At 43.1% G+C, this 27298-nt stretch overlaps 1 protein-coding gene across 2 annotated transcripts in view; it reads left to right on the forward strand.

Moving 5' to 3' along the window:
* The window catches only part of LOC139417973 (glutamate receptor 1-like), a 129774-nt gene that overhangs the window by 87773 nt on the left and 14703 nt on the right, over positions 1-27298 (forward strand). For both annotated transcript variants that reach the window (XM_071167010.1, XM_071167009.1), the window contains exons 6-11: positions 5085-5243; positions 5327-5494; positions 6325-6429; positions 9454-9564; positions 11389-11595; positions 15715-16229. In XM_071167010.1, coding sequence (XP_071023111.1) covers positions 5085-5243; positions 5327-5494; positions 6325-6429; positions 9454-9564; positions 11389-11595; positions 15715-16229 — 1265 coding nt within the window. The remainder of the gene's footprint in view (positions 1-5084; positions 5244-5326; positions 5495-6324; positions 6430-9453; positions 9565-11388; positions 11596-15714; positions 16230-27298) is intronic.

Here is a 27298-nt window from a genome sequence, read left to right on the forward strand (position 1 = left end):
GAAGCTTTGATGCAACATGCAGGCTCCAATGTCATTTCATTGTAATTTTATTTTCAATCCATCTGAAATGTCTTCTTTGTAGATATTGCTGGAGCTCCCAGTCAAGAAAACTCTACTGTGAAATTGATAGAATTTTTGTTGCTGTTGTTGTTGTTGTTGTTGTTCTGATCACGACGCTACTCACGCCCCCATTGAGAAGTAAAATAACACTGTACCTTCATCCCCACTGAACGATTACAAAACATGTAAGCACAACTGTTGTTTCGTATTCTGCAGAATTGATGGAAACCGATTGTTTCGACTAATCTGTGGTGGCGTTGTTCCATGTATTGGTGCCTGTTCATCTTCTCTGTATCTGACAGACCAGTAGAGCTTCTGCTTGTCTGTGCAGAACACAATGTAGACAGATTGCTGATTACCCGCTGAGCAAGTATATTATCATTTCTACTCCTTTAAGGCAATTGTAGGGCTCTGAGCTCCTTTGTGTGTGTGTGTGTGTGTGTGTGTGTGTGTGTGTGTGTGCATGGGCGTGCTTGTACATGCTTACACTATACTTGCGCATATATATACAGTGCCTTGCGAAAGTATTCGGCCCCCTTGAACTTTGCGACCTTTTGCCACATTTCAGGCTTCAAACATAAAGATATAAAACTGTATTTTTTTGTGAAGAATCAACAACAAGTGGGACACAATCATGAAGTGGAACGACATTTATTGGATATTTCTAACTTTTTTAACAAATCAAAAACTGAAAAATTGGGCGTGCAAAATTATTCAGCCCCCTTAAGTTAATACTTTGTAGCGCCACCTTTTGCTGCGATTACAGCTGTAAGTCGCTTGGGGTATGTCTCTATCAGTTTTGCACATCGAGAGACTGAAATGTTTTCCCATTACTCCTTGCAAAACAGCTCGAGCTCAGTGAGGTTGGGTGGAGAGCATTTGTGAACAGCAGTTTTCAGTTCTTTCCACAGATTCTCGATTGGATTCAGGTCTGGACTTTGACTTGGCCATTCTAACACCTGGATATGTTTATTTTTGAACCATTCCATTGTAGATTTTGCTTTATGTTTTGGATCACTGTCTTGTTGGAAGACAAATCTCCGCCCCAGTCTCAGGTCTTTTGCAGACTCCATCAGGTTTTCTTCCAGAATGGTCCTGTATTTGGCTCCATCCATCTTCCCATCAATTTTAACCATCTTCCCTGTCCCTGCTGAAGAAAAGCAGGCCCAAACCATGATGCTGCCACCACCATGTTTGACAGTGGGGATGGTGTGTTCAGCTGTGTTGCTTTTACGCCAAACATAACGTTTTGCATTGTTGCCAAAAAGTTCAATTTTGGTTTCATCTGACCAGAGCACCTTCTTCCACGTGTTTGGTGTGTCTCCCAGGTGGCTTGTGGCAAACTTTAAACGACACTTTTTATGGATATCTTTAAGAAATGGCTTTCTGCTTGCCACTCTTCCATAAAGGCCAGATTTGTGCAATATACGACTGATTGTTGTCCTATGGACAGAGTCTCCCACCTCAGCTGTAGATCTCTGCAGTTCATCCAGAGTGATCATGGGCCTCTTGGCTGCATCTCTGATCAGTCTTCTCCTTGTATGAGCTGAAAGTTTAGAGGGACGGCCAGGTCTTGGTAGATTTGCAGTGGTCTGATACTCCTTCCATTTCAATATTATCGCTTGCACAGTGCTCCTTGGGATGTTTAAAGCTTGGGAAATCTTTTTGTATCCAAATCTGGCTTTAAACTTCTTCACAACAGTATCTCGGACCTGCCTGGTGTGTTCCTTGTTCTTCATGATGCTCTCTGCGCTTTTAACGGACCTCTGAGACTATCACAGTGCAGGTGCATTTATACGGAGACTTGATTACACACAGATGGATTGTATTTATCATCAATAGTCATTTAGGTCAACATTGGATCATTCAGAGATCCTCACTGAACTTCTGGAGAGAGTTTGCTGCACTGAAAGTAAAGGGGCTGAATAATTTTGCACGCCCAATTTTTCAGTTTTTGATTTGTTAAAAAAGTTAGAAATATCCAATAAATGTCGTTCCACTTCATGATTGTGTCCCACTTGTTGTTGATTCTTCACAAAAAAATACAGTTTTATATCTTTATGTTTGAAGCCTGAAATGGGGCAAAAGGTCGCAAAGTTCAAGGGGGCCGAATACTTTCGCAAGGCACTGTATATACTGTATTCTATACTATTCTACTGTATCTTAGTCACTTAATGTTTACATATCTATCATTACTCACCTCATATGTATATACTGTATTCTATACTATTCTACGGTATCTCATTCACTTAATAATGTTTACATATCTATCATTACTCATCTCATATACTGTATTCTATACTATTCTACTGTATCTCATTCACTTAATGTTTACATATCTATCATTTCTCATCTCATATACTGTATTCTATACTATTCTACTGTATCTCATTCACTTAATAATGCTTACATATCTATCATTACTCATCTCATATGTATATACTGTATTCTATACTATTCTACGGTATCTCATTCACTTAATAATGTTTACATATCTTGCATTACTCATCTCATATGTATATACTGTATTCTATACTAATCTACTGTATCTGAGCCACTTAATGTTTACATATCTATCATTTCTCATCTCATATGTATATTCTGTATTCTATACTATTCTACAGTATCTCATTCACTTAATAATGCTTACATATCTATCATTTCTCATCTCATATGTATATACTGTATTCTATACTATTCTACTGTATCTTAGTCCGTTCCGCTCTGACATCGCTCATCCATATGTATATAGTCTTGATTCATTCCTACTTAGATTTGTGTGTATTGGGTATATGTTGTGTAATTTGTTGACTATTACTTGTCAGATATTACTGCACTGTCAGAGCTAAAAGCACAAGCATTTCACTACACCCGCAATAACATCTGCTAATCAACATGTATGTGACCAATGAAATATGATTTGATTTGATTTGAGATCTGAGGTCAGCTGTCGCCCATGAAGCAACAAGCTAGCCGCTTGCTCTAGTGGTATGTCGTCTTGTGTTATACACAGTACTTCACCAGGAGAGGATGCTGTATGTTTGGCTTAAGGGTTGCATGTCAGGTCTAAACATCCACTCCAGAGGGCTCAACTCAAGAGGTCTAGAAACATTTGTTGTGGTAGAACACATAAAGTGGACTGTGAAATATAGAGGGGGGGGAATGGTGACTTCACCGTCAGGATTGTTAAATTCCTAACTGGATTGTGCCATAGGAAACATATATAATAATGATTAAAAGGTGGCAAGATGCAACACTCCGCGGTTCCTTACCATTTGAACCATTTGCCAGATGGGGCACACACACACACACACACACACACACACACACACACACACGTACGTACACGTACACACTCACACACGCACACACGCATGCTCGCACACACACACACACACGTACACACACACACACACATACACACGTACACACTCACACACACACACACACGCATGCTCGCACACACACAGACACACACACACACGTACACACTCACACACACACACACACACACACACGCATGCTCGCACACACACACACACACAAACACACTCATACTTCCTCTGTTTATTGATTAAGTATGGTCTATGTAACGAAACGTGATCTTAGTTATCAGCCTGTGAAGACTCCCTAAACTTCCAACACTCTTCTTATTATTTATAGCCTCGGAGGAGGGGGGGGGGGTAAGAATGGAATATGTGATCTATGACTTTTTATCATTCAAATAAAGCATTCAAAGAGCGTTTGCTGAAGCCTGTTTCCGAGGCTAGCTGCAGCGTGACTCCAGCTGGGTAAGTTTAATGTGGTTAGACGTTCTTACTCTGGAGACACAGGTAATTAAATGCAAACAAGGTGAGGGGAGCCGCTCCCACTTGGTTGTCCACCGTATCCCTAAGTCAATCAAAGATAGCACTAGGAACAATTCAATTTGAAGATCCGGAATAACCTCCGACAAGCAGATTTGTAATTACATGTCCTTGTTCCACTTGTGTAACAACCTATACCGCTAAACCCTTATTACAGTATAATTACATAGTATTTACATAGTAATTACATGTAACTACTATGTTATAAATATCATGTATTACTATTTAGTTACATATTCATTAGTGTACATTTAAGGTGAAGTGTTACCGACGTTCCATTTTTAAGTCGTCATGCTGTGTCTGATGTGTGTTTCCTTGAATGCTCAGAGACTGTGGGAGTGCTGTCCTGTGTTTGACTTGGTTCTATCTTTGCACGACTACAAGTAGTCATATTTGTAAATCAAAATAGTAAAAGAGGGCAGATGCAGTTGAAAAGACATCTGCTTGTCAAACTGTAGAATAGTGGTTTTCATTTCCTGCTTCATAGATTTGTAGTGACTGCCTGGACCTGCATTGTCGGAACTTGAAGCACAAGCATTTCGCTACACTCGCATTAACATCTGCTAACCATGTGTATGTGACAAATAAAATTTGATTTGATTTGATTTGATTTGACCTGCCCACTGGGCACAGACATCAGTTCAACATCTAGTTTTGATTTACATTTGGTTGAGTTGTCAACTAACGTGAATTCAATGTGAAATCAACGAAAACAGTCACCATGTCAGTGGATATAGGTAAAGGTAAAAGGTAAAAATGTGGCTGAAAATATTCAGAATTCCCAGACGTTGATGACTTCATTTAAATCCAATCAGTTTTCCGCGTTGATTCAACGTCAGCACGGTGACTTTTAGATGTTGAAATGACGTAGAAACAACGTTGATTCAACGTCAGCACATTGACTTTTAGGTGTTGAAATGACGTAGAAACAACGTTGATTCAACAAGTTTTTGCCCAGTGGGTGACTTCTCAAGTGGGGTAGAACAGCTGAATAGCAGCTCTAAGAAATCCAAGCTTTCAGTACCGGCACTCTGAAAAAACACTTTCTTCCAATGATCTGCTCCATCCTTACGGCTAAGCCATGTTTGGTTCTGTTTTGTTTACTTAGCTTAAGTTTGCTTCTGTTCTATGGTAAGAATTTGATTCCTTCTTTCTCAGGGATTTTTGGACATGAACTTCACTGAGTTCCAGAAGAGTGGTGCCAACATCACCGGGTTCCAACTAATGAACTACTCAGACGAAAATGTCAGCAAGGTCATAGAGGAGTGGGTGGACTTTGACAGCAAAGACCTTAAGCTACCCAAGAGAAGACTGAAGGTATGATCAAACTGTCTCAGAGATCTTTCCATTCATGTTCTCAAGATTCCAATAATGTTGCCTCCTTGGATTTGCCCTCTTAGTACACAGGAGCCCTCACATACGACGGAGTGAGCGTCATGGCAACCGCCTTTCAGAACCTCCGGAAGCAACGTATTGACATCTCCCGGCGAGGCAACGCTGGCGAGTGTCTGGCCAACCCACCAGCTCCCTGGGGCCAGGGTATCGACATCCAGAGAGCCCTACAGCAGGTAGGCAGATAGCACCACTCACTCCACAGCCACAGAGAATAGAAGGACTAGGCTTCAAACTCAACGCTAGCTGCACAGGCAATTAATCATGTTTGACTATGAGAAATACTGTACAATAGAAAACAATACTAGCTTAATTAAGTACTATTGTGTTAAACCCTCAGTTAAATGCAAACTTGTGAGCTATATGTACAGTAATCCTTAAATAGTTATCTTGTGACCTGTAGAATTGTAGGATTTCAAATATTATGTTAGATATCATGCCATGTCAAAACAACCATCTGGTAATATTGGAATCCTGAAATAGCAATATTGTGTTCTTGAGATAAGAAAATGACATTTTTGCAGTTTTTGCTCCTAGCTATAATATAATCATGCAGTATTGTGTAAAAAATATATTATATCGGTGGTAGGCAACAGGCCCAAACTGGCCCATCAAGTGATTATTTTTGGGGCTCACCAAAGTTTTTAGTAAAAAAAAGAATAATAATTATAGGATTTTAGCTTTTGGTAAAAAAGGACTGATAAATCACCAGGAAATCACTAAAATTGAGTTTAATTTAGGAAATCTGTTCCCAAGTATTCCCACCAATATAAAAAGGAGACGTTATAACGTCATCAAAGAAATCTCCCAACCATCCGCTCAGACAAAAATCTTCCCGCAGCTGAATGTAGTTGCCTACCCTTGTATTAGGTGTTGATTTCTTTGCGTACTGTAGCAACCAGTTGAGCGTTATTCATTTTTCAGATTCCAGGTTGCACAGATACAGATCTCAGAGAGTTAGCAGTTCTTCATACCAATCCTGGTCCATATCTGGTTTGTCCTACAGGTTCGAATTGAGGGCTTGACTGGACATGTCCAGTTTAACGAGAAAGGCCATCGGACCAACTACACGGTCAGCGTCATGGAGCTGAGCCCGAGTGGACCGCTGAAGGTGAACTGGGACTTGTCCGTAACCTCTAGAATTATCAATCAACCTCTTTTTGTCCTCCTCAGGGGAAATATGTTGTGTTAGATAGTTAGGTAGGATACTGTATGACACTTGACCTTACCAGTAGGAGTAATTCATCAGAGAACATCACCCTCAATGGACTCATCATCTCAACTGTAATTGTCTGGACACATTGTTTTCATCTTAATTACAAATCCTTTTTTAAGACGCTTTGTTAAAAAAAACTTGACTAATTATTCACTAGCATTGTGCCCAGCAACAAGAACCCCTGGAGCCAATTTGAACCCCTGGAGCCAAATTGAACCCCTGGAGCCAAATTGAACCCCTGGAGCCAAATTGAACCACTGGAGCCAAATTGAACCCCAGGAGCCAAATTGAACCACAAGAGCCAAATTGAACCACTGGAGCCAAATTTAACCACTGGAGCCAAATTTAACCCCTGGAGCCAAATTTAACCACTGGAGCAAAATTGCCTTTGCAAAAAAATGAATGTCCAATGTTCACATCATACCAGTATGTGACATATTTGTTTTCATAGCGCAGTTGTAGGATTTTCATATTATTTATTCATATCCGAAGAATTTGTTTGTCAATCAGAAAAGGAATATCGAATATATCAATATATATTTCATTTGGGAAAATGCACAGCATATCAGAGTAAATGAGCTCAGCAAAAAAATAATCGTCCCTTTTTCAGGACTCTGTCTTTCAAAGATAATTAGTAAAAATCCAAATAACTTCACAGATTTTCATTGTAAAGGGTTTAACACTGTTTCTAATGCTTGTTCAATGAACCATGAACAGTTAATGAACATGCACCTGTGGAATGGTCGTTAAGACACTAACAGCTTACAGACGGTAGGCAATTAAGGTCACAGTTATGAAAACTTAGGACACTAAAGAGGCCTTTCTACTGACTCTGAAAAACACCAAAAGAAAGATGCCCAGCGTCCCTGCTCATCTGTGTGAACGTGCCTTAGGCATGCTGCAAGAAGGCATGAGGACTGCAGATGTGGCCAGGGCAATAAATTGCAATGTCTGTACTGTGAGATGCCTAAGACAGCGCTACAAGTAGACAGGACGGACAGCTGATCGTCCTCGCAGTGGCAGACCACGTGTAACAACACCTGCACAGGATTGGTACATCCGAATATCACACCTGGGGGACAGGTACAGGATGACAACAACAACTGCCCGAGTTACACCAGGAACACACAATCCCTCCATCAGTGCTCAGACTGTCCGCAATAGGCTGAGAGAAGCTGGACTGAGGGCTTGTAGGCCTGTTGTAAGGCAGGTCCTCACCAGACACCACCAGCAACAACGTCGCCAATGGGTACAAACCCACCATTACTGGACCAGACAGGACCGAAGGAATGAGCGTTACACCGAGGCCTGTACTCTGGAGTGGGATCGATGGAGGGTGGAGGTGGAGGGTCCATCATGGTCTGGGGCGGTGTGTCCCAGCATCATCGGACTGAGCTTGCTGTCATTGCAGGGAATCTCAAAGCTTTGCGTTACAGGGAAGACATAATCCTCCCTCATGTGGTCCCCTTCCTGTAGACACATCCTGACATGACCCTCCAGCATGACAATACCACCAGCCATACTGCACGTTCTGTGCATGATTTTCTGCAAGACAGGAATGTCAGTGTTCTGCCATGGCCAGCGACTAGCCCGGATCTCAATCCCATTGAGCACGTCTGGGACCTGTTGGATCGGAGGGTGAGGGCTAGGGCCATTCCCCCCAGAAATGTCCGGGAACTTGCAGTTTTCTTGGTGGAAGAGTGGGGTAACATCTCACAGCAATAACTGGGAAATCTGGTGCAGTCCATGAGGAGGAGATGCACTGCAGTACTTAATGCAGCTGGTGGCCACACCAGTTACTGACTGTTACTTTTGATTTTGACCCCTCCCCCCTTTGTTCAGGGACACATTATTCCATTTCTGTTAGTCACATGTCTGTGGAACTTGTTCAGTTTATGTCTCAGTTGTTGAATCTTATGTTCATACAAATATTTACACATGTTAAGTTTGCTGAAAATAAACGCAGTTGACAGTGAGAGGATGTTTCTTTTTTTGCTGAGTTTACATGAATGCAACCAGCTATTGGCTATAGTACTCAGTGAACCAGCAGCTCATTGGCTATAGTACTCAGTGAACCAGCAGCTCATTGGCTATAGTACTCAGTGATCTTGCATACTGTATTTGGAGCAAATTCCTTGTATCATTTGGCATGCAAGGTATTTGTACATTAAGATGACTCTCTTTAATGTTATCACCGACACAGTCTTACAACCTGAGAATAAGATAAGCTGGCCCTGGCGTACGGTAGGAGGTGTTGGTTATCACTGAGTATAGCGTAAGGACTAGCTAGGGGATTAGCTATATGAGTTAATGGATGTTCTTATACCCAAACAAAGAGGTGTAATGGGTTTGCACTAAAAAACATATATTGCATAAAGCTTACTTCATCATTAAAAATTGTTTTTACTGCGTCAGGGATAGTTTCGTCTTTACAGCCTTCTTTAGTGTTTAGGTACAACTTTCTGTAATTCAAAACAGCATTTGTAGGGAACAGCAGATGGGTAGCAGGTGGTTGTAATCAGGATTGCCACTCATCTGCCAATCAGGGATGTGGCTTTTCTGGTCTACCTGTATACAGACTAGTCATAAAAAAAGATACACGTATAGGGGTAATTATAGGGTATGGGAGTGGGCACAAAGCACAACTCACAAATCAATCGCCCCAGGTGTCCGCTCGCCTAAATCACATCAATTGATGAGATAGCCCACCACAAAGAACATCAGGCAAAGCTGTTCATAAATATTCAGGGCCCTCATAAACGATATGCTAAATCTGATATGGACAGTGTTCTTATGCCCACGCTATGTGTGTGTAGGCTAATTGTGCTTCAGTGATATTAATATGTCTTACACTATAAATAGAAGTGTATGATTTCCTCCTCTGTGTGTGTTGATAGACTGTACTCTTTCTGACTGTAGGTGGGCTACTGGAACGAGAATGAGAACTATGTGAACACAGCGGTATACACGCCGGTAGTTGAAGAGTTCTTCGGACTGCAAAACAGGACCTACATAGTGACCAGTATCCTTGTGAGTCTCACTAGAATGAATGAATTACATTTTATTTTCGTGTCAAATCGGCGGTTGCCTTATGGGATTAATTGATACATAAACAAACATTACAATAATTCACTGTGATAATTTAAGTAATACTTCTTCTTCTAGCTTAACTGATAGGCTCAATGTTTGGAGGCTGATAATGGGTTTCACTGACGAAAAAAGGACAATTATTTGAGGCTGTGTTTGATATGGCTATACTGGAAAATAGGGATTTTTAGGTTGGATTCACACAGGGATAGAAATTAGTGGCAACTATCCCAGAAAAAATTGGACAGTGAATTTATTTTAACTTTTCATATCCAAACGGCAGGGTTTATATTTCGTACAGCACATTCATCCATCTAAGCAATCCCTAAAATGGGCTATCATTACCAGTGGGTCAAGTCATCTACATGAGGGAGGGAAGGGGAGAGAGCGAAAAAGAGAGAGAGAGAGAGGGAGAGCGCAAGAGAGGGAGAGAGAGTAATGGACGGGGAGGGAGAAAGTAAGGGATGGGGAGAGAGAGAGTAATGGATGGGGAGAGAGAGAGAGCGAGAGAGAGAGAGAGAGAGAGAGAGAGAGAGAGAGTAAGGGATGGGGAGGGAGAGTAAGGGTTGGGGAGAGAGAGGGGGAGAGTAAGGGATGAGGAGGGAGAGAGTAAGGGATGGGGAGAGAGAGAGAGAGGGGGAGAGCGCAAGAGAGAGCGGGAGAGGGAGAGAGTAAGGGATGGGGAGAGAGAGAGGGAGAGTAAGGGATGGGGAGGGAGAGGGAGAGAGAGCCCTTGTGTGTCTCAAAATGCTTCTGGCTAAATCTGAACTCTGAAATACTGTCCTTGTGAAACTATCTCAGCCCCACTATTTCCCGATTGTACTCTATGTTGTGTTCACCTGTGGCCAGGCCATGAGGGCTGCTTTCACAGCAGCTCTGTTCTGCTTTACCTGGAGGGTAGACCCAGAGCTCCACACAGCCCCTTTACAGTCATCCTGGCCTGGCCAGTCAGAAATAGCAGGAGTGCTGCTTGCCCATCAGATCTGAGTCACCCGACACTGAGGAGAAGGTGTGAGATGGTGTCCAGATCCCCGGGGGTAGCCACTTCCTCGCCATGAATAATGTCATTTGAAGGCCCCTTCGTATACACAAAGCAATTGACAGAAATTGATGTGAAGCCCCATGGTTGTAAACAAGTTCATATATTATACCGTACCATGGACAAGTTTTTTATCCAGGGCCCCCTTTATAACGTTTGAAAAATGTCACAAATGCCTTCCCAAATGTTATTCCGCTACCAAATATGTTTTATTACGGTCATTTATATGAACCCTCAATTTAATTATATTACTCTCTTTTACAGAAAGTGATTAGAACAATTGATAGCAACGGAGTATCAGTATACTTTCCAAGCAAAGTCAGATTTCTTTGACTCCTCAACTTTAGAAATGCGTAGCTCAGCTTCCGAATATCATAAAGACAAACCAAAGTTATTCCCATATGCATCCGAGGGACTTTTTCCCTCTGGTATTTGACCACTTGTTTCTAGCCCAAAGCATCACAGATTTATGCGTCGTTTTAGATTAGTATAAACAATTGCGACTTATAAAAAATAAAAATAATAACCTATGGTATGTACTTTTTTTTACCCCTCAAATCAAGGAAAGTCCCTGGGAACCCCTAGAGTACATTGTCCCAGAGAAAGCTGGACAAGGAAAGCTTTATAAATGTCCCTTTTAAAAATGTGTGAAAAATGAATGGTGAATGCGTGCAGAGTGAAGGAAACCATGAAAAACAAACATCAATGTTGTCCTTCATGTTTCCTAGGAATCTCCATATGTGATGCTGAAGAAAAATCATGAGCAGCTGGTGGGGAACGATAAGTATGAGGGCTATTGTGTGGAGCTGGCCGCCGAGATCGCCAAGCATGTGGGCTATACTTATAAACTGGAGATCGTAGGGGATGGAAAGTACGGAGCCAGAGACGCTGAGTCCAAGATGTGGAACGGGATGGTGGGCGAGCTCGTTTATGGGGTTAGTAACCATCTCATGAACACACTGGGCAACTCACTAGGCTCTGAGAGAGGAGAAATGTGTTAATTGTACAGTCTCAGTCAACACAGCTGTCCATGGAATTCGTCCAATAGCAAGGACACATTTTGAATACAACCACTTTCGGTTTATATACTGTAGTAGCAGTAACCAAAATGTTGCAGATGTGGTACAGTATCTGTCATTTATACAACGGGGGGGTCTAATCCTGAATGCTGATTGTTTAGAAGCGCATTCCAGCCGGTGTCTATTCCACAAGTTACCTCCGGCTAAATCTATGACGTTAAAATGCCTATTTACTCTGTTCCATCAGACTGTGCTATCCACTGTCTCATCAGCCCAGCCAGGCAATTTATAAACTTCATCTTCACTATAAAAAGCATCTTGACATTATTTCACATTTCTTTTAGACTAACATGTAGTTTTCCAAGTACACACCATCTTTTATCTCAACCTTCACTCTAGCCTTTTCCCCCAGTCAATATTCAAGATTCAAGATTCAATATTCAAGATTCAATATTCAAGATTCAGTATTCAAGATTCAGTATTCATACAGACACGACGTTAAACCTTAATCCAAACATAACAAATGCAAAAGACGTGTGCAATGATTTTGTTAGTGGCTGTTTGTCACATACTAAATACGTGAAAACAAATTCAATGTGGCCTTTAGTATAAATAATGTTTCCGTTGTGTTATTTTACAAGTTTGGAGCATATACATATCTGCATTGTACATTTGTACATTTGTACATACATTTGTACATTTGTACATTTGTACATACATTTGTACATTTGTACATACATTTGTACATTTGTACATACATTTGTACATACATTTGTACATACATTTGTACATTTGTACATACATTTGTACATTTGTACATACATTTGTACATTTGTACAATAATTTGTACATTTGTACATTTGTACATACATTTGTACATTTGTACATACATTTGTACATTTGTACATACATTTGTACATTTGTACATACATTTGTACATTTGTACATACATTTGTACATACATTTGTACATTTGTAGATTTGTACATTTGCACATATGTACATACATTTGTACATCTGTACATACATTTGTACATACATTTGTACATTTGTACATACATTTGTACATTTGTACATACATTTGTACATTTGTACACACATTTGTACATTTGTACATTTGTACATACATTTGTACATTTGTACATACATTTGTACATTTGTACATACATTTGTACATTTGTACATACATTTGTACATATGTACATACATTTGTACATACATTTGTACATTTGTACATACATTTGTACATTTGTACATACATTTGTACATACATTTGTACATTTGTACATACATTTGTACATTTGTACATACATTTGTACATACATTTGTACATACATTTGTACATTTGTACATACATTTGTACATACATTTGTACATTTGTACATACATTTGTACATTTGTACATTTGTACATACATTTGTACATTTGTACATACATTTGTACATTTGTACATACATTTGTACATACATTTGTACATTTGTACATACATTTGTACATACATTTGTACATTTGTACATACATTTGTACATTTGTACATACATTTGTACATACATTTGTACATTTGTACATACATTTGTACGTACATTTGTACATTTGTACATACATTTGTACATTTGTACATACATTTGTACATTTTTACATACATTTGTACATTTGTACATTTGTACATACATTTGTACATACATTTGTACATACATTTGTACATTTGTACATACATTTGTACATACATTTGTACATTTGTACATACATTTGTACATACATTTGTACATACATTTGTACATTTGTACATACATTTGTACATACATTTGTACATTTGTACATACATTTGTACATACATTTGTACATACATTTGTACATACATTTGTACATTTGTACATACATTTGTACATTTGTACATTTGTACATACATTTGTACATTTGTACATTTGTACCTTTGTACATTTGTACATTTGTACATACATTTGTACATTTGTACATACATTTGTACATTTGTACATACATTTGTACATTTGTACATTTGAAACATACATTTGTACATTTGTACATACATTTGTACATACATTTGTACATACATTTGTACATTTGTACATACATTTGTACATACATTTGTACATACATTTGTACATACATTTGTACATTTGTACATACATTTGTACATACATTTGTACATTTGTACATACATTTGTACATTTGTACATTTGTACATACATTTGTACATGTGTACATTTGTACATTTGTACATACATTTGTACATTTGTACATTTATACATACATTTGTACATTTGTACATACATTTGTACATTTGCAACTGTAGCCAAAGGACATACTGCAGGGCATGCTTATTTCATTCCAATATTATGTTTTTTTTTAGTTTTTTTTTTACATACATTCTTTGTGATAACAATAACATCGTGTTGGAGAAGTACTTCACAGCTTTACTTCAGAAAGGACGCAGCGTGTCCTTACAAGAGATATATTAGGACAAAGGTCTATACCTCTCACTTGACATATCCAGCAGCTTCCTCAATGTCAAAACACAATTCAGATGGGTCTTGATAGGCTGCCAAGTGATAGTGTGCCAAGTAGTCAAACGCTGTTGTCTGGTAACCAAAGAATTGGGCAACAGGCAACAGATTGAGAACAGTACAGTATGTGGATTTGTATTCCAGGAAGGCTGTTTTATTGAAACGTCCCTAACAGAACTGTCACTTCTCATATCTTCCATTGTTCATGTGAATCATGTCAAAACACAATTTCTCTGCCCTCAGGAACTTGAGATGAAAGATACGCTCCTAGTTTGGTCGAGGGTACAGTAGAATATTTGTTCTGTCCTTACAACGACAGAGGTGCTGGGTGGACTCAACCAAATCAAGTCTCGCTTGGAGGGGTTTTTATTTTATTTCTCTCAGTGTTGTAAGCCTAATATTTCTTGAAAGGGATTCATTACTATTCAGCTTGAAAAAGCTCAGTGTTTACGTTAGCTGGAGAGTGATTTTAGAAACTTGTCTTATGGGAACAGAGTTTACTATTACTGAGCCGTATGCTAATCCGAGTGATTTACATTCCTTCACATCACCTTAAAGGGGCAATCTGCAGTTGTTACATCCATTTTTATTTATTTTTTACACTTACGGACCCATTGATTCTTGAATAAAATTGCTTATTGATGCCTCATGAGCTTAGTTCAACTTTTGTACCCCATCAGAGCCCAAAATATAAGCTTGTTTTACTCTCTTATTATAAACAAAGTAAATGTAAACAGACACCATATAGCCTCAAGATATGGTTAAAACTATACTTTGGTGTCGTGGATGGTAAGTCCTTGAATCGATAGCTCTGTCTATGAATTGAAAATGGTTACATTTATTTGTTTCTTTATTTAACTAGGCAAGTCAGTTAAGAACAATTTCTTATTTACAGTGACTGCCTACACCAGCCAAACCTGGACGACCCTGGGCCAATTGTGCGCCTACCTATGGGACTCCTATGGGACTCCCAATCACAGCTGGTTGTGATACAGCCTTCGAGCACTGAGATGCAGTGCCTTAGACCGCTACGCCACTCAGGAGCCCTGGTTTCTTTAGCCACATCCCTCAGCTTTTTACCAAAGCAGGGGCTGGGAAAATGCTTTGTTATTGTTGCAATTGCTGATTGCCCCTTTAAGGAAATGCTTTTGTCATATCCACTTGAAGTCTTTATGGCTGGAAGGACGAATACAGACATGGATTTCTGAGTGTAGGGATAATGTTTGAAGCACAAATACAGACGTGGATTTCTGAGTGTAGGGATAATGTTTGAAGGACGAATACGGACGTGGATTTCTGAGTGTAGGGATAATGTTTGAAGGACGAATACGGACGTGGATTTCTGAGTGTAGGGATAATGTTTGAAGGACGAATACAGACATGGATTTCTCAGTGTAGGGATAATGTTTGAAGGACGAATACGGACGTGGATTTCTGAGTGTAGGGATAATGTTGGTGAATGATACATAGAGCTACATAGATGAACACGTAATTCTCTCCTTGACTCCTAGAAAGCAGATGTAGCAGTAGCCCCGTTGACCATCACTCTGGTGAGAGAGGAGGTGATCGACTTCTCCAAGCCCTTCATGTCCCTGGGCATCTCCATCATGATCAAGAAGCCCACCAAGTCAAAACCAGGTGTCTTCTCCTTCCTCGACCCACTGGCCTACGAGATCTGGATGTGCATCGTGTTTGCCTACATCGGTGTGAGCGTGGTTCTCTTCCTGGTCAGCCGCTTCAGCCCGTACGAGTGGCAGGGGGACGACTCAGAGGGAGAGGAGGGCCAGGAGCAGCAGCAGAGACAGCAGTCGTTCAGTCCCAGGAGAGAGCCAGGACAGTCCCAGTCCCAACCGGGCCAAAACCAGGGCCAAGGACAGGGCCAGTCCCAGTCCCAACCGGGCCAAAACCAGGGCCAAGGACAGGGCCAGAGCCAGAGTGAGGGGCACACCAATGAGTTTGGGATATTCAACAGCTTGTGGTTCTCGCTGGGCGCCTTCATGCAGCAGGGCTGTGACATCTCGCCAAGGTAAGCAAACCTTTTTTCGACCCCCCACTGTTACCTGTAGTGTTTCCACTAACAACATCCTTTCACACTATAAAAGACTCCCCACAGTGAAGACATGGAAGATGAGTCATCAGCAGAAAGGATACAGAGGCATCCTGCCGAACAGAACAGATCAGATCAGAAGACATCAGAACATATCAGAAAATAACAGATCCGAACAGCACAGATCAGAACAGAACAGAACAGCACAGATCAGAAGACATCAGAACATATCAGAAAATAACAGATCAGAACAGCAGAAAAGATCATAACAAAACAAGAGCAGAGTGACAGACTGACTGACAGTATGTCTGGACTGGGCCTTCAGGAGCCTGTGTTCTTATCACAACCCAAGACACCAGTAATGGGGTGCAGGCCAGACCCTGGTCAGGGGTTCCCTAGGTCCAAGCCCAGCCCCAGGGTCCAGTCCAGGCTGCTGTTGGAGGTGCGTGTAGTTGTGCTCTTATCAGGGCAGACATGGACATCAGCAGAAGCTTCTCAAAGAAGAGAGACAAAGATACTCCCTAAGATAAGGGTATTTTTGGCACACGAAAGAGGGTGTATTTTTCATGTTGATTCTTGGTGAATAGACATTTCAAATTCAAAAGAATTGTTGAAATTAGATGGATTCAGATTCAGTTATGGTTCTTACAGGATTCCTTCCTTCCAGTGAGTTAACGTGAAAAGAACCCTTTCGGATGGATAACTTTACATTGTGCCTCGTTGAAAGAAAATATATTTTCAGATATAATGGATTGCAACTGCTTTGGTTGTATGTACCTAAGATCTATGTGTGGCCTTATTCATTGTTCCCTTGCCACATGGCAGGAGTACCATAATCATTATCACAATGCCCTGCCCCTTTGTTTCCAGCTAGCCATAACCTATGTCCTGCGCCCCTCCCTGCCTGCCTGCCTAGCCTGACCCACACCTGCCCCTTTGTTTCCAGCTAACCATAACCTATGTCCTGTGCCCCTCCCTGCCTGCCTGCCTAGCCTGACCCACGCCTGCCCCTTTGTTTCCAGCTATCCATAACCTATGTCCTGCGCCCCTCCCTGCCTGCCTGCCTAGCCTGACCCACGCCTGACCCTTTGTTTCCAGCTAACCATAACCTATGTCCTGTGCCCCTCCCTGCCTGCCTGCCTGCCTAGCCTGACCCACGCCTGACCCTTTGTTTCCAGCTAACCATAACCTATGTCCTATGCCCCTCCCTGCCTGCCTGCCTGCCTAGCCTGACCCACGCCTGACCCTTTGTTTCCAGCTAACCATAACCTATGTCCTATGCCCCTCCCTGCCTGCCTGCCTAGCCTGACCCACGCCTGACCCTTTGTTTCCAGCTAACCATACTGTACGGTGTATATTATGTATTATTATTATTATTATTAATATTATTGTATATTATTATATTATCAATGTATTCCTTCATAAAGTCATGTGGGGATTCATTACCAGATCATTAGTTCAGGTCAATCTGGTGACATTCCTCCTCCTCCTCCTCCTCCTCCTCATTATAAAGTAAGGCCCCTGGGCGCTTGGCTTGCTCTAATTGCTGGCTCCTCAGTCACTGCCTGACATTTAGGTGGACATGTGTATCCTTCTGCTTTGAGGGAACTAATGGGCCCAAATTAGATTACATTTGCAGAAAGCTGCCTAATGGGCCAAAATTAGATTACATTTGCAGAAAGCTGCCTGTGACAGATGTTGTTTTCTCGGTCGTAGATGCATCCAATTTAACCCAGACAGAATTTCTAAGCTTCAGGAGAGGAACCCTTTAACGCTGGCCATTCCAAGGACAATCCAAGTCTTACTTTGTCTTAGTTTGTACTGTAAAAGCTTATTTTCCTCCCCCATTTATCTGTCCCCCTATACTGACCAACGAGGCACAGTCGTGTACTGCAGATGGTTGATTCCTCTAAATGAAATCATTACGAAGACATTGATCTTCTATCTTCCCTTCGCTGGTCTTCTCTTCAGTTCTCTGCTTTAACACATCAGTTTCCCCTCTCCTCAGTTCACTTGGGAGCAGACTCTCTCTCTCTCTCTCTCTCTCTCTCTCTCTATCTCTAGTAAGTAAACACCCCTTTGAAGGATCCCTTTCAATGGCAATGCCATGGAACACACTTAAAGAGGAAATTACACTTTTTTAGCACCTCAGATACCTCAGATACTACTGTCTCTCTCTCTCTCTCTCTCTCTCTCTCTCTCTCTCTCTTCCGCGCTCTCTCTCTCCTGTGTGAATCATTTGGGTTTCATGGTCTAAGCCTCTTGGCGGACTGGTGATTTGACTTCGTCTCCCAGGCTGTCAGAGGAGGGGAGACCTGACAAATAGAGGAGGGGAGACCTGACAAATAGTGGTGATTCACTTCCCTGCTACCTCATGGGGTTATACAGTAATGGAGAAACTCAGTGGGATAAGGACCTCTTTACCCATGAGGCCAGAGCACAGATGAGTTACATTCATGTCTCAAACACATAGTGACTCTCTTACAGTTTTTCTAAATTGCTAAAACACAATTTCTGAAACCTTGCTCCATTTCCTGAAAACATTCAACACAAAACCTCATCTTCAAGCACTATTTACATAACCTCTGACTTCTCTTGCAGTTTTAACTGTGTAAAACACTGCTCTCAAATCATAAACAAAGTGATCAAAATGATATACAATCTCAAGCAGTCAGTGAACAATACACTGAAAAATAGAAAACACATTGTTCAAAACATACAATTCTCAGGGAGAAGTACATTTTTAAATCTAAAGAAATATTCATATTTTTCCGTCATTGTCTTTTGATGAAGGAAAACATGTTCTATCATAGTAGCTCAAAATGTATCAGAAATTACTACTCTGCTTTGCTCTTTTGTTTTCTGTTCTTCCTCCTCCTTGTACCCTACAATGCACTGTACTTGTACCCTACAATGCACTGTACTTGTACCCTACAATGCACTGTACTTGTACCCTACAATAGTACAGTGCAACCCTACAATGCACTGTACTCCAGTATCCATTCTCAGACTTTCTCCTTCCCACCTTCAACAACCTGTTTGCTCTCTGACCTGGCTTATTGGTTGTGTCGTATCATTTGAAACAGGTTAAATCCATTTTGAGTGGTTGTGTTCAATCAATGACATATGTTCTCTATTTGTATTTGATTGTTGCCACTTGTGTTTACCAGTATGGATGACATGTGCATTAGAGTGCAGAATAAGTTTTGAGAATGAGAATGTGTTTAGAGTTTTTCTGAAAAGTCTAAGTGAGATCTGCAAATTGTGTTTTACCATGTGAAATGGTTTAAGGTATTGACAACAGACTGCATAATTAGCTAAATGAGTCCAGGCAACTGAGAACTTTTTTCAGCCAATGGGTTTTAGTGTTTTAGCAATTGAGAAAAACTGTAATCAGTCATGCATCACACTAGGTAATACTTGCAGCCTACACCTATCCTCCTAGCCACCATGCTTCTACACCTGCATTGCTTGCTGTTTGAGGTTTAAGGCTGGGTTTCTGTACAGCACTTTGATATATCAGCTGATGTAAGAAGGGCTATATAAATACATTTGATTTGATTTGATACACAGGATGGCTTTTATAAGAACACCTCTCTACTCTATTTTGAGGAGTCTTGTGAGAATCTACATTCACTTTATTAAATACTGGGTCAGACCTCCCCTTTGCCTCCAGAACAGCCTGCGTTTTTCAGGGCATGGAAGCGTTGCTCAATTGTCATCAAGGGACCTAGCAAGGAAAACATTCCCCACACTATTACACCACCTACACCACCTACACCACCTCCACCAATCTGTACCATTGAGATACTGGAACCGCCTGACCCGACGATCATACCACCTTCAAAGTCGATTAGGCTACTCGTTTTGCCCATTCCAACATTCAATCGAACAGTAACTGAATGCCTCGATGCCTGTCTGCCAGATTTATATGGCAAGCCACAGCTACGTGGCTCACTGTCTGTAGGAGCAAACTATTTTCGTGAATGGAGTGGTGTACCTAATAAACTGAGTGTTTAGTCATGTGCCTTCTTCAGTATTGCGAGAATCTACAGTATATTCGGGTAGCTTCTTCAGCATTGTGAAAGTGCGTGCGGTGAGGATACTGCATCTCTGAGGGAGTCTAATTTGGAGCAGAAAGGTGGCACTATGTCACGGCCGTCGAATGAAGTAGACCAAAGCGTAGCGTGGTGAGCGTACATATTCCTTTTTATTTAGAAATGACGCCGACAAAAACAATAAACTATACAAAACAACCGTGAAACTTACGGGCAATGTGCCACAAATAAAGTTAACTTCCCACAAAGAAAGGAGGGAAAAAGGGCTACCTAAGTATGGTTCCCAGAGACAACGATCGACAGCTGTCCCTGATTGAGAACCATACCTGGCCAAAACATAGAAATACAAAATCATAGAAAAACAAAACATAGAATGCCCACCCCACATTACACCCTGACCTAACCAAATAGAGAAATAAAACGTCTCTCTAAGGTCAGGGCGTGACACCCTAGGTGGATAGGTGGCACTATGAAAGGTCACCTGAAGGTCAATAGGAATAGAAAGGTCAACTTGCTTCTCACACTGGTGTGTTCAGTGAGCTGACCTGCAGTAAAACAGCTCAAATGTCATATATCGATAGCAGCTCTGAGGAAAGAACAGTTTAAAGAACCTGCCGGCCAGCTGCGTTTGGCAGGATGCTATTTGTCAAATAATTCAGTAACTGGGAGGCCTGCCATGTTGATGATAATCTCCAAACAACCAGATCGAAACATAACTTTGAAGAACAAGAGCAATGGGAGATGGAAGGAGCAGCTTTGTGGGCAGACCCCAGCTATTTATTAATGATAGCATGTGTCTGATCTCTGTAAATGTCACCACTGCCACTCAGAGAAGGGCTCGTCATGTAGCAACTCACAGAAGCCACTAGACGCCTGAGTTTAACTTCTGAGGTAAATGTCTGTGTGCCATCTTAAGTGCACACTTATTACCGATTATATGTCATTATCTTATTGTTATTAGAAATGATTAGCCTCACAGACTGGCAGATAGCAATGTTCTTCAAACGGAACCCAGAAACATAAACATGGTGTCCACGAGATCATCTAACTCTGGGGAAGTAGATAAAGAGCCTCGTTGCCAAAATACCAAAGTATCTCTTTAACCTTTCTGTTCTCCACTGTGCAAAGCCGATGGGATTCCCTCCCATTCACAGAGACAATGAAATACGAAATAGGGTTTTACTGACGGCTGGCGTGATCAAGGCAGTGAGAAAGTGTCAATACCGCCTCCCTCCTTCCCTTCAGTAGCTCCATACCTCCCTCCATACCTCCCTCCATGCCTCCCTCCATATCTCCCTCCATGCCTCCCCCCTTCCCTCCATGCCTCCCTCCCTCCATACCTCCCTCCATTCCTCCCTCCCTCCATACTTCCTTCCATTCCTACCTCCCTCCCTCCATACCTCCCTCCATACCTCCCTCCATGCCTCCCCATGCCTCCCTCCCTCCATGCCTCGCTCCATACCTCCCTCCATACCTACCTTCCCACATGCCTCCCTCCATACCTCCCTCCATACCTCCCTCCCTCCATGCAACCTCCATACCTACCTCCCTCCCTCCATACCTCCCTCCATGCAACCTCCATACCTACCTCCCTCCCTCCATACCTCCCTCCCTCCATGCCTCCCTCCATACCTCCCTCCCTCCATGCTTCCCTCTATACCTCCCTCCATACCTCCCTCCCTCCATGCCTCCCTCCATCCTTGCCTCCATACTTTCCTCCATACCTCCCTCCATCCTTCCCTCCATACCTCCCTCCATACCTCCCTGCATACCTCCCTCCATGCCTCCCTCCATGCCTCTCTCCCTCCCTCCATGCCTACCTCCATGCCTCCCTCCATCCTTCCCTCCATACTTTCCTCCATACCTCCCTCCATCCTTCCCTCCATTCCTCCCTCCATACCTCCCTCCATCCTTCCCTCCATACCTCCCTCCATACCTCCCTCCATCCTTCCCTCCATACCTCCCTCCATACCTCCCTCCATGCCTCCCTCCATCCTTGCCTCCATACTTTCATCCATACCTCCCTCCATCCTTCCCTCCATACCTCCCTCCATACCTCCCTGCATACCTCCCTCCATGCCTCCCTCCATGCCTCTCTCCCTCCCTCCATGCCTACCTCCATGCCTCCCTCCATCCTTCCCTCCATACTTTCCTCCATACCTCCCTCCATCCTTCCCTCCATACCTCCCTCCATACCTCCCTCCATCCTTCCCTCCATCCTTCCCTCCATACCTCCCTCCATACCTCCCTTCATACCTCGCTCCCTCCCTCCATGCCTTCCTCCATACCTTCCTCCATGCCTCCCTCCATGCCTCCCTCCATACCTCTCTCCATACCTCCCTCCATACCTCCCTCCATCCTTCCCTCCATACCTCCCTCCATACCTCCCTCCATGCCTCCCTCCATCCTTGCCTCCATACTTTCATCCATACCTCCCTCCATCCTTCCCTCCATACCTCCCTCCATACCTCCCTGCATACCTCCCTCCATGCCTCCCTCCATGCCTCTCTCCCTCCCTCCATGCCTACCTCCATGCCTCCCTCCATCCTTCCCTCCATACTTTCCTCCATACCTCCCTCCATCCTTCCCTCCATACCTCCCTCCATACCTCCCTCCATCCTTCCCTCCATACCTCCCTCCATACCTCCCTCCATCCTTCCCTCCATCCTTCCCTCCATACCTCCCTCCATACCTCCCTTCATACCTCGCTCCCTCCCTCCATGCCTTCCTCCATACCTTCCTCCATGCCTCCCTCCATGCCTCCCTCCATACCTCCCTCCATACCTCCCTCCATACCTCCCTCCATGCCTCCCTCCAAACCTCCCTCCTTACCGCCATACCTCCCTCCATACCTCCTTCCATACCTCCCTCCATGCCTCCCTCCATACCTACCTCCCTCCATACCTCCTTCCATGCCTCCCTCCATACCTCCCTCCATACCTCCTCCATACCTCCCTCCATACCGCCATACCTCCCTCCATACCGCCATATCTCCCTCCATACCTCCCTCCATCTCTCCCTCCATACCTCCCTCCATCTCTCCCTCCATACCTCCCTCCATCCTTCCATCTATACCTCCGTCCATCCTTCCCTCCATACCTCCCTCCATACCTCCCTTCATACCTCGCTCCCTCCCTCCATGCCTTCCTCCATACCTTCCTCCATGCCTCCCTCCATGCCTCCCTCCATACCTCCCTCCATACCTCCCTCCATACCTCCCTCCATGCCTCCCTCCAAACCTCCCTCCTTACCGCCATACCTCCCTCCATACCTCCTTCCATACCTCCCTCCATGCCTCCCTCCATACCTCCCTCCATAACTCCTTCCATGCCTCCCTCCATACCTACCTCCCTCCATACCTCCTTCCATGCCTCCCTCCATACCTCCTCCATACCTCCCTCCATACCGCCATACCTCCCTCCATACCGCCATATCTCCCTCCATACCTCCCTCCATCTCTCCCTCCATACCTCCCTCCATCTCTCCCTCCATACCTCCCTCCATCCTTCCATCTATACCTCCGTCCATCCTTCCCTCCATACCTCCCTCCATCCTTCCCTCCATGCCTCCCTCCATGCCTTTCTCCCTCCATACCACTCCTGCTGTACAGCAGACTAATGCCTCCCTGGTACTGCTAGACTCTGCTCAACGAAGATAGACGCTCCTGTCTGCTTGGATGTGTGTTTGCTACTGCGTTTTTGCCCTGAGGGGGATCTCACTCTCAGCCTCATACGCTCCACTTTCACCACTGGAGGAATGTGTGCTGCATCTCCAATGTTATTGTAACTTTTCACAGCTCATTAAAGTAATTTACTGGACACAATATCTCATACGTATGTCATACAGAGGTTTATGAAGATAGATGAGTTATGAAAGGGTTAAGATTAGTTTTAAATAATTTGCCAGGGAGATACACTACACGACCAATAGGTATGTGGACCCCTGCTTGTCGAACATCTCTTTCCAAAATCACAGACATTAATATGGAGTTGGTCCCCCCTTTGCTGCTGTAACAGCCTCCACTCTTCTGGGATCGCTTTCCACTAGATGTTGGAACATTGCTGCGGGGACTTGCTTCCATTCAGCCACAAGAGCATTAGTGAGGTCGTGCACTGATGTTGGGCGATTAGGCCTGGCTCGCAGTCGGCGTTCCAATTCATCCCAAAGGTGTTTGGTGGGGTTGAGGTCAGGGCTCTGTGCAGGCCAGTCAAGTTCTTCCACACCGATCTCGACAAACCATTTCTGTATGAACCTCGTTTTGTGCACAGGGGCATTGTCATGCTGAAACAGGAAAGGGCCTTCACCAAACAGTTGCCGCAAAGTTGGAAGCACAGAATTGTCTAGAATGTCATTGTATACTGTAGCGTTAAGATTTCACTGGAACTAAGGGAACTAGCCCGAACCATGAAAAACAGCCCCGTACCATTATTCCTCATCCACCAAACTTTACAGCGGGCACAATGCATTCGGGAAGGTATTGTTTACCTGGCAATCCGCCAAACTCCGATTCATCCATCGGATCGGCAGATGGTGAATGCGTTTCCACTGCTCCAGAATCCAAATGGTGACAAGCTTTACACCACTCCAGCCGACGCTTGGCATTGCACACGGTGATCTTGGGCTTGTGTGCGGCAGCTCGGCCATGGAAATACATTTCATAAAGCTCCCGACGAATAGTTATTGTGCTGAAATTGCTTCCAGAGGCAGTTTGGAACTCGTTAGTGAGTGTTGCAACTGAGGACAGACAGTTTTTTTTTTACGCGCTACGTGATTTAAAGCTCGGCGGTCCCGTTCTGTGATCTTGTGTGTCCTACCACTTCGCAGCTGAGCCTTTGTTGCTCCTGGACGTTTCCACTTCACAATAATAGCACTTACAGTTGACCGGGGCACCTCTAGCAGGGCATATATTTGATGGAATTACTTGTTGGAAAGGTGGCATCCTATGACAGTGCCACTTTGAAAGTAATTCTACTGCCAATTTTTGTTTATGGAAGTTGAATGGCTGTTGTGACGGCCCTGAATTATTTTGAGCCGTCTCAGTGCTTCTCCTTCCAATAGGGTGCTTGCCCTTTAATTCCCAATTAAATAGCCAGCATCAGCTGCGCAAAAGTGGCGTTTGTGATGGAGACGTGACTGAGGATGTGTTCCCGAAGCTTCTCTATTCCGGTTGTTTTGTTGCTGTTAAACGTGTGTTTTGTAGCCTGAGAGTTTACCCAGGATCGGATCCACTCTTTGCGTCCGTGGACTACTCCTCTCTATTCTTCGTGGCCTTTCTCCGCTGGAGATCTGGTGGCGGATTGGATTGTCTGACTGACCGACTGACTACCACCTTTTTTGTATACGGTATTTCATTTGTTTTGATATGATGTATACGGTGATGATTTATGTAGTTAGATGTAGTTGAGGAATTAGTAAGAGCAGATACGCTTTAAAGTTCTGTGGTAAAATGGTTATATTGATTGTATGATTTAATACTGGGTTTACGCTACACGGAATGAACGGACCAACATTGCGTGACAAGTCACTTGAGTTCACTGAACTCCTTACCGGGCGGAACTCTTTTTAGGCCCGAGGTACAGGACATTTCTGGAGGAACCAGAACTCATTGTGTTATATTATTATGTGTGTGTAATCCATTGATGTTGCTAATACAACCCACGCAAAAGAATAGTTGTTTTTGAAGTTCTTTCAATGTTTTAAGGGTTTATGAAAAGTTGATTTCCCTTCTGACGTTTACATAAGTCCTTTGTATGGTGTAGACTTGACGGACCAGATGGGACTCATTCCCTCCCAAACAACAAAAGGAGAAACCAATGTTTTCTCTGGTAGGCACAACCTACCTGGCACCCCTATAAAAAAATAACCTCAAGTCAAAACCGTTACACTGTGTGCTCAATTTTATGCACCTGTCAGCAATGGATGTGGCTGAAACAGCCGAATCCACTAATTTGAAGGGGTGTCCATATACTTTTGTTTATATATTGTATCAAATTAAGGAGAGGAAGGTATAAGTGTGTTCATATGTACAGTACGTATGTGTGCACACAGTGGGGAAGGGTCAGTGTATATCCTGGACCAGTCCCCTTTGCCTGTGTGTCTGCAGTGAGACGTGGTGGTGTACGGGTCAGAGCTCTCTCTTAGTGACCAGACGCCCCGAACGCTCCTCTTCCTGCCCCAGGCACAGCCTGTCACTTCAATTCTATTGTTAAACACACACACACACACTCCCCAAACACATCGCCCAGCCATCCCATAGCTAAAACATTTACACACTCTCACACATTCTACTCCTTTAACAGTACATACAGTACACACACAAACAGCCAATCACACAAACCCAACCCTGCGGGCCTCACAGGCCTTTCCTTGTACAGAGGTGACCCAGAAACCCTCAGTGTTATGACATGCTTAACAGTGTTTAACAACGGTTCTGTCAAAAATAAGAGATCAGCGTCACATCTGAACTGTGTTGCTGCCGCTGCAGTGTTCTGTTCAAACAATACAGACTGACAGAATGCAAGTGTTGGACTTCAGCATCTCATCGTCTCTGGAGACTCGTTACCCGCCCCAGACATGGCTGACAGACCTACGGACATAACCTCCCTCTGATGAGCTCAAATATTTGGAGAGGACAGTTCACCATGACGGAGTATTGTGTGTGCGTGTGTGCGCGTGCGTGTGTGTGCGTGTGTGTTTTTATGTGTTTGCTCTAGCACACACTTGGGAAATGATTTGTCATTTTAAAATGTATTGTTACCTCATTACCTCTTATTTGTAATTATGAGTAGTGTTATAATTATTATCCACATTAGTATCAACCCTGTTTACCAGTTAGTTTGCATTGAAAGAGATGAATGGCCGTTTTAGAGTCATTCCCTGCAGCCAACATGCTGGAGGTGTAACTGTACGACCATCGGGTGTTTTTATCCCATCTCGTTGTGGTGGGCTGGACCTAGAGAATCCCCATGTCCAGTTCTTGGTGGCTTAAAC

Source organism: Oncorhynchus clarkii, chromosome 10 (genome assembly GCF_045791955.1).
Source record: "Oncorhynchus clarkii lewisi isolate Uvic-CL-2024 chromosome 10, UVic_Ocla_1.0, whole genome shotgun sequence".
In the NCBI taxonomy this organism is placed as follows: Eukaryota; Metazoa; Chordata; class Actinopteri; order Salmoniformes; family Salmonidae; genus Oncorhynchus; species Oncorhynchus clarkii.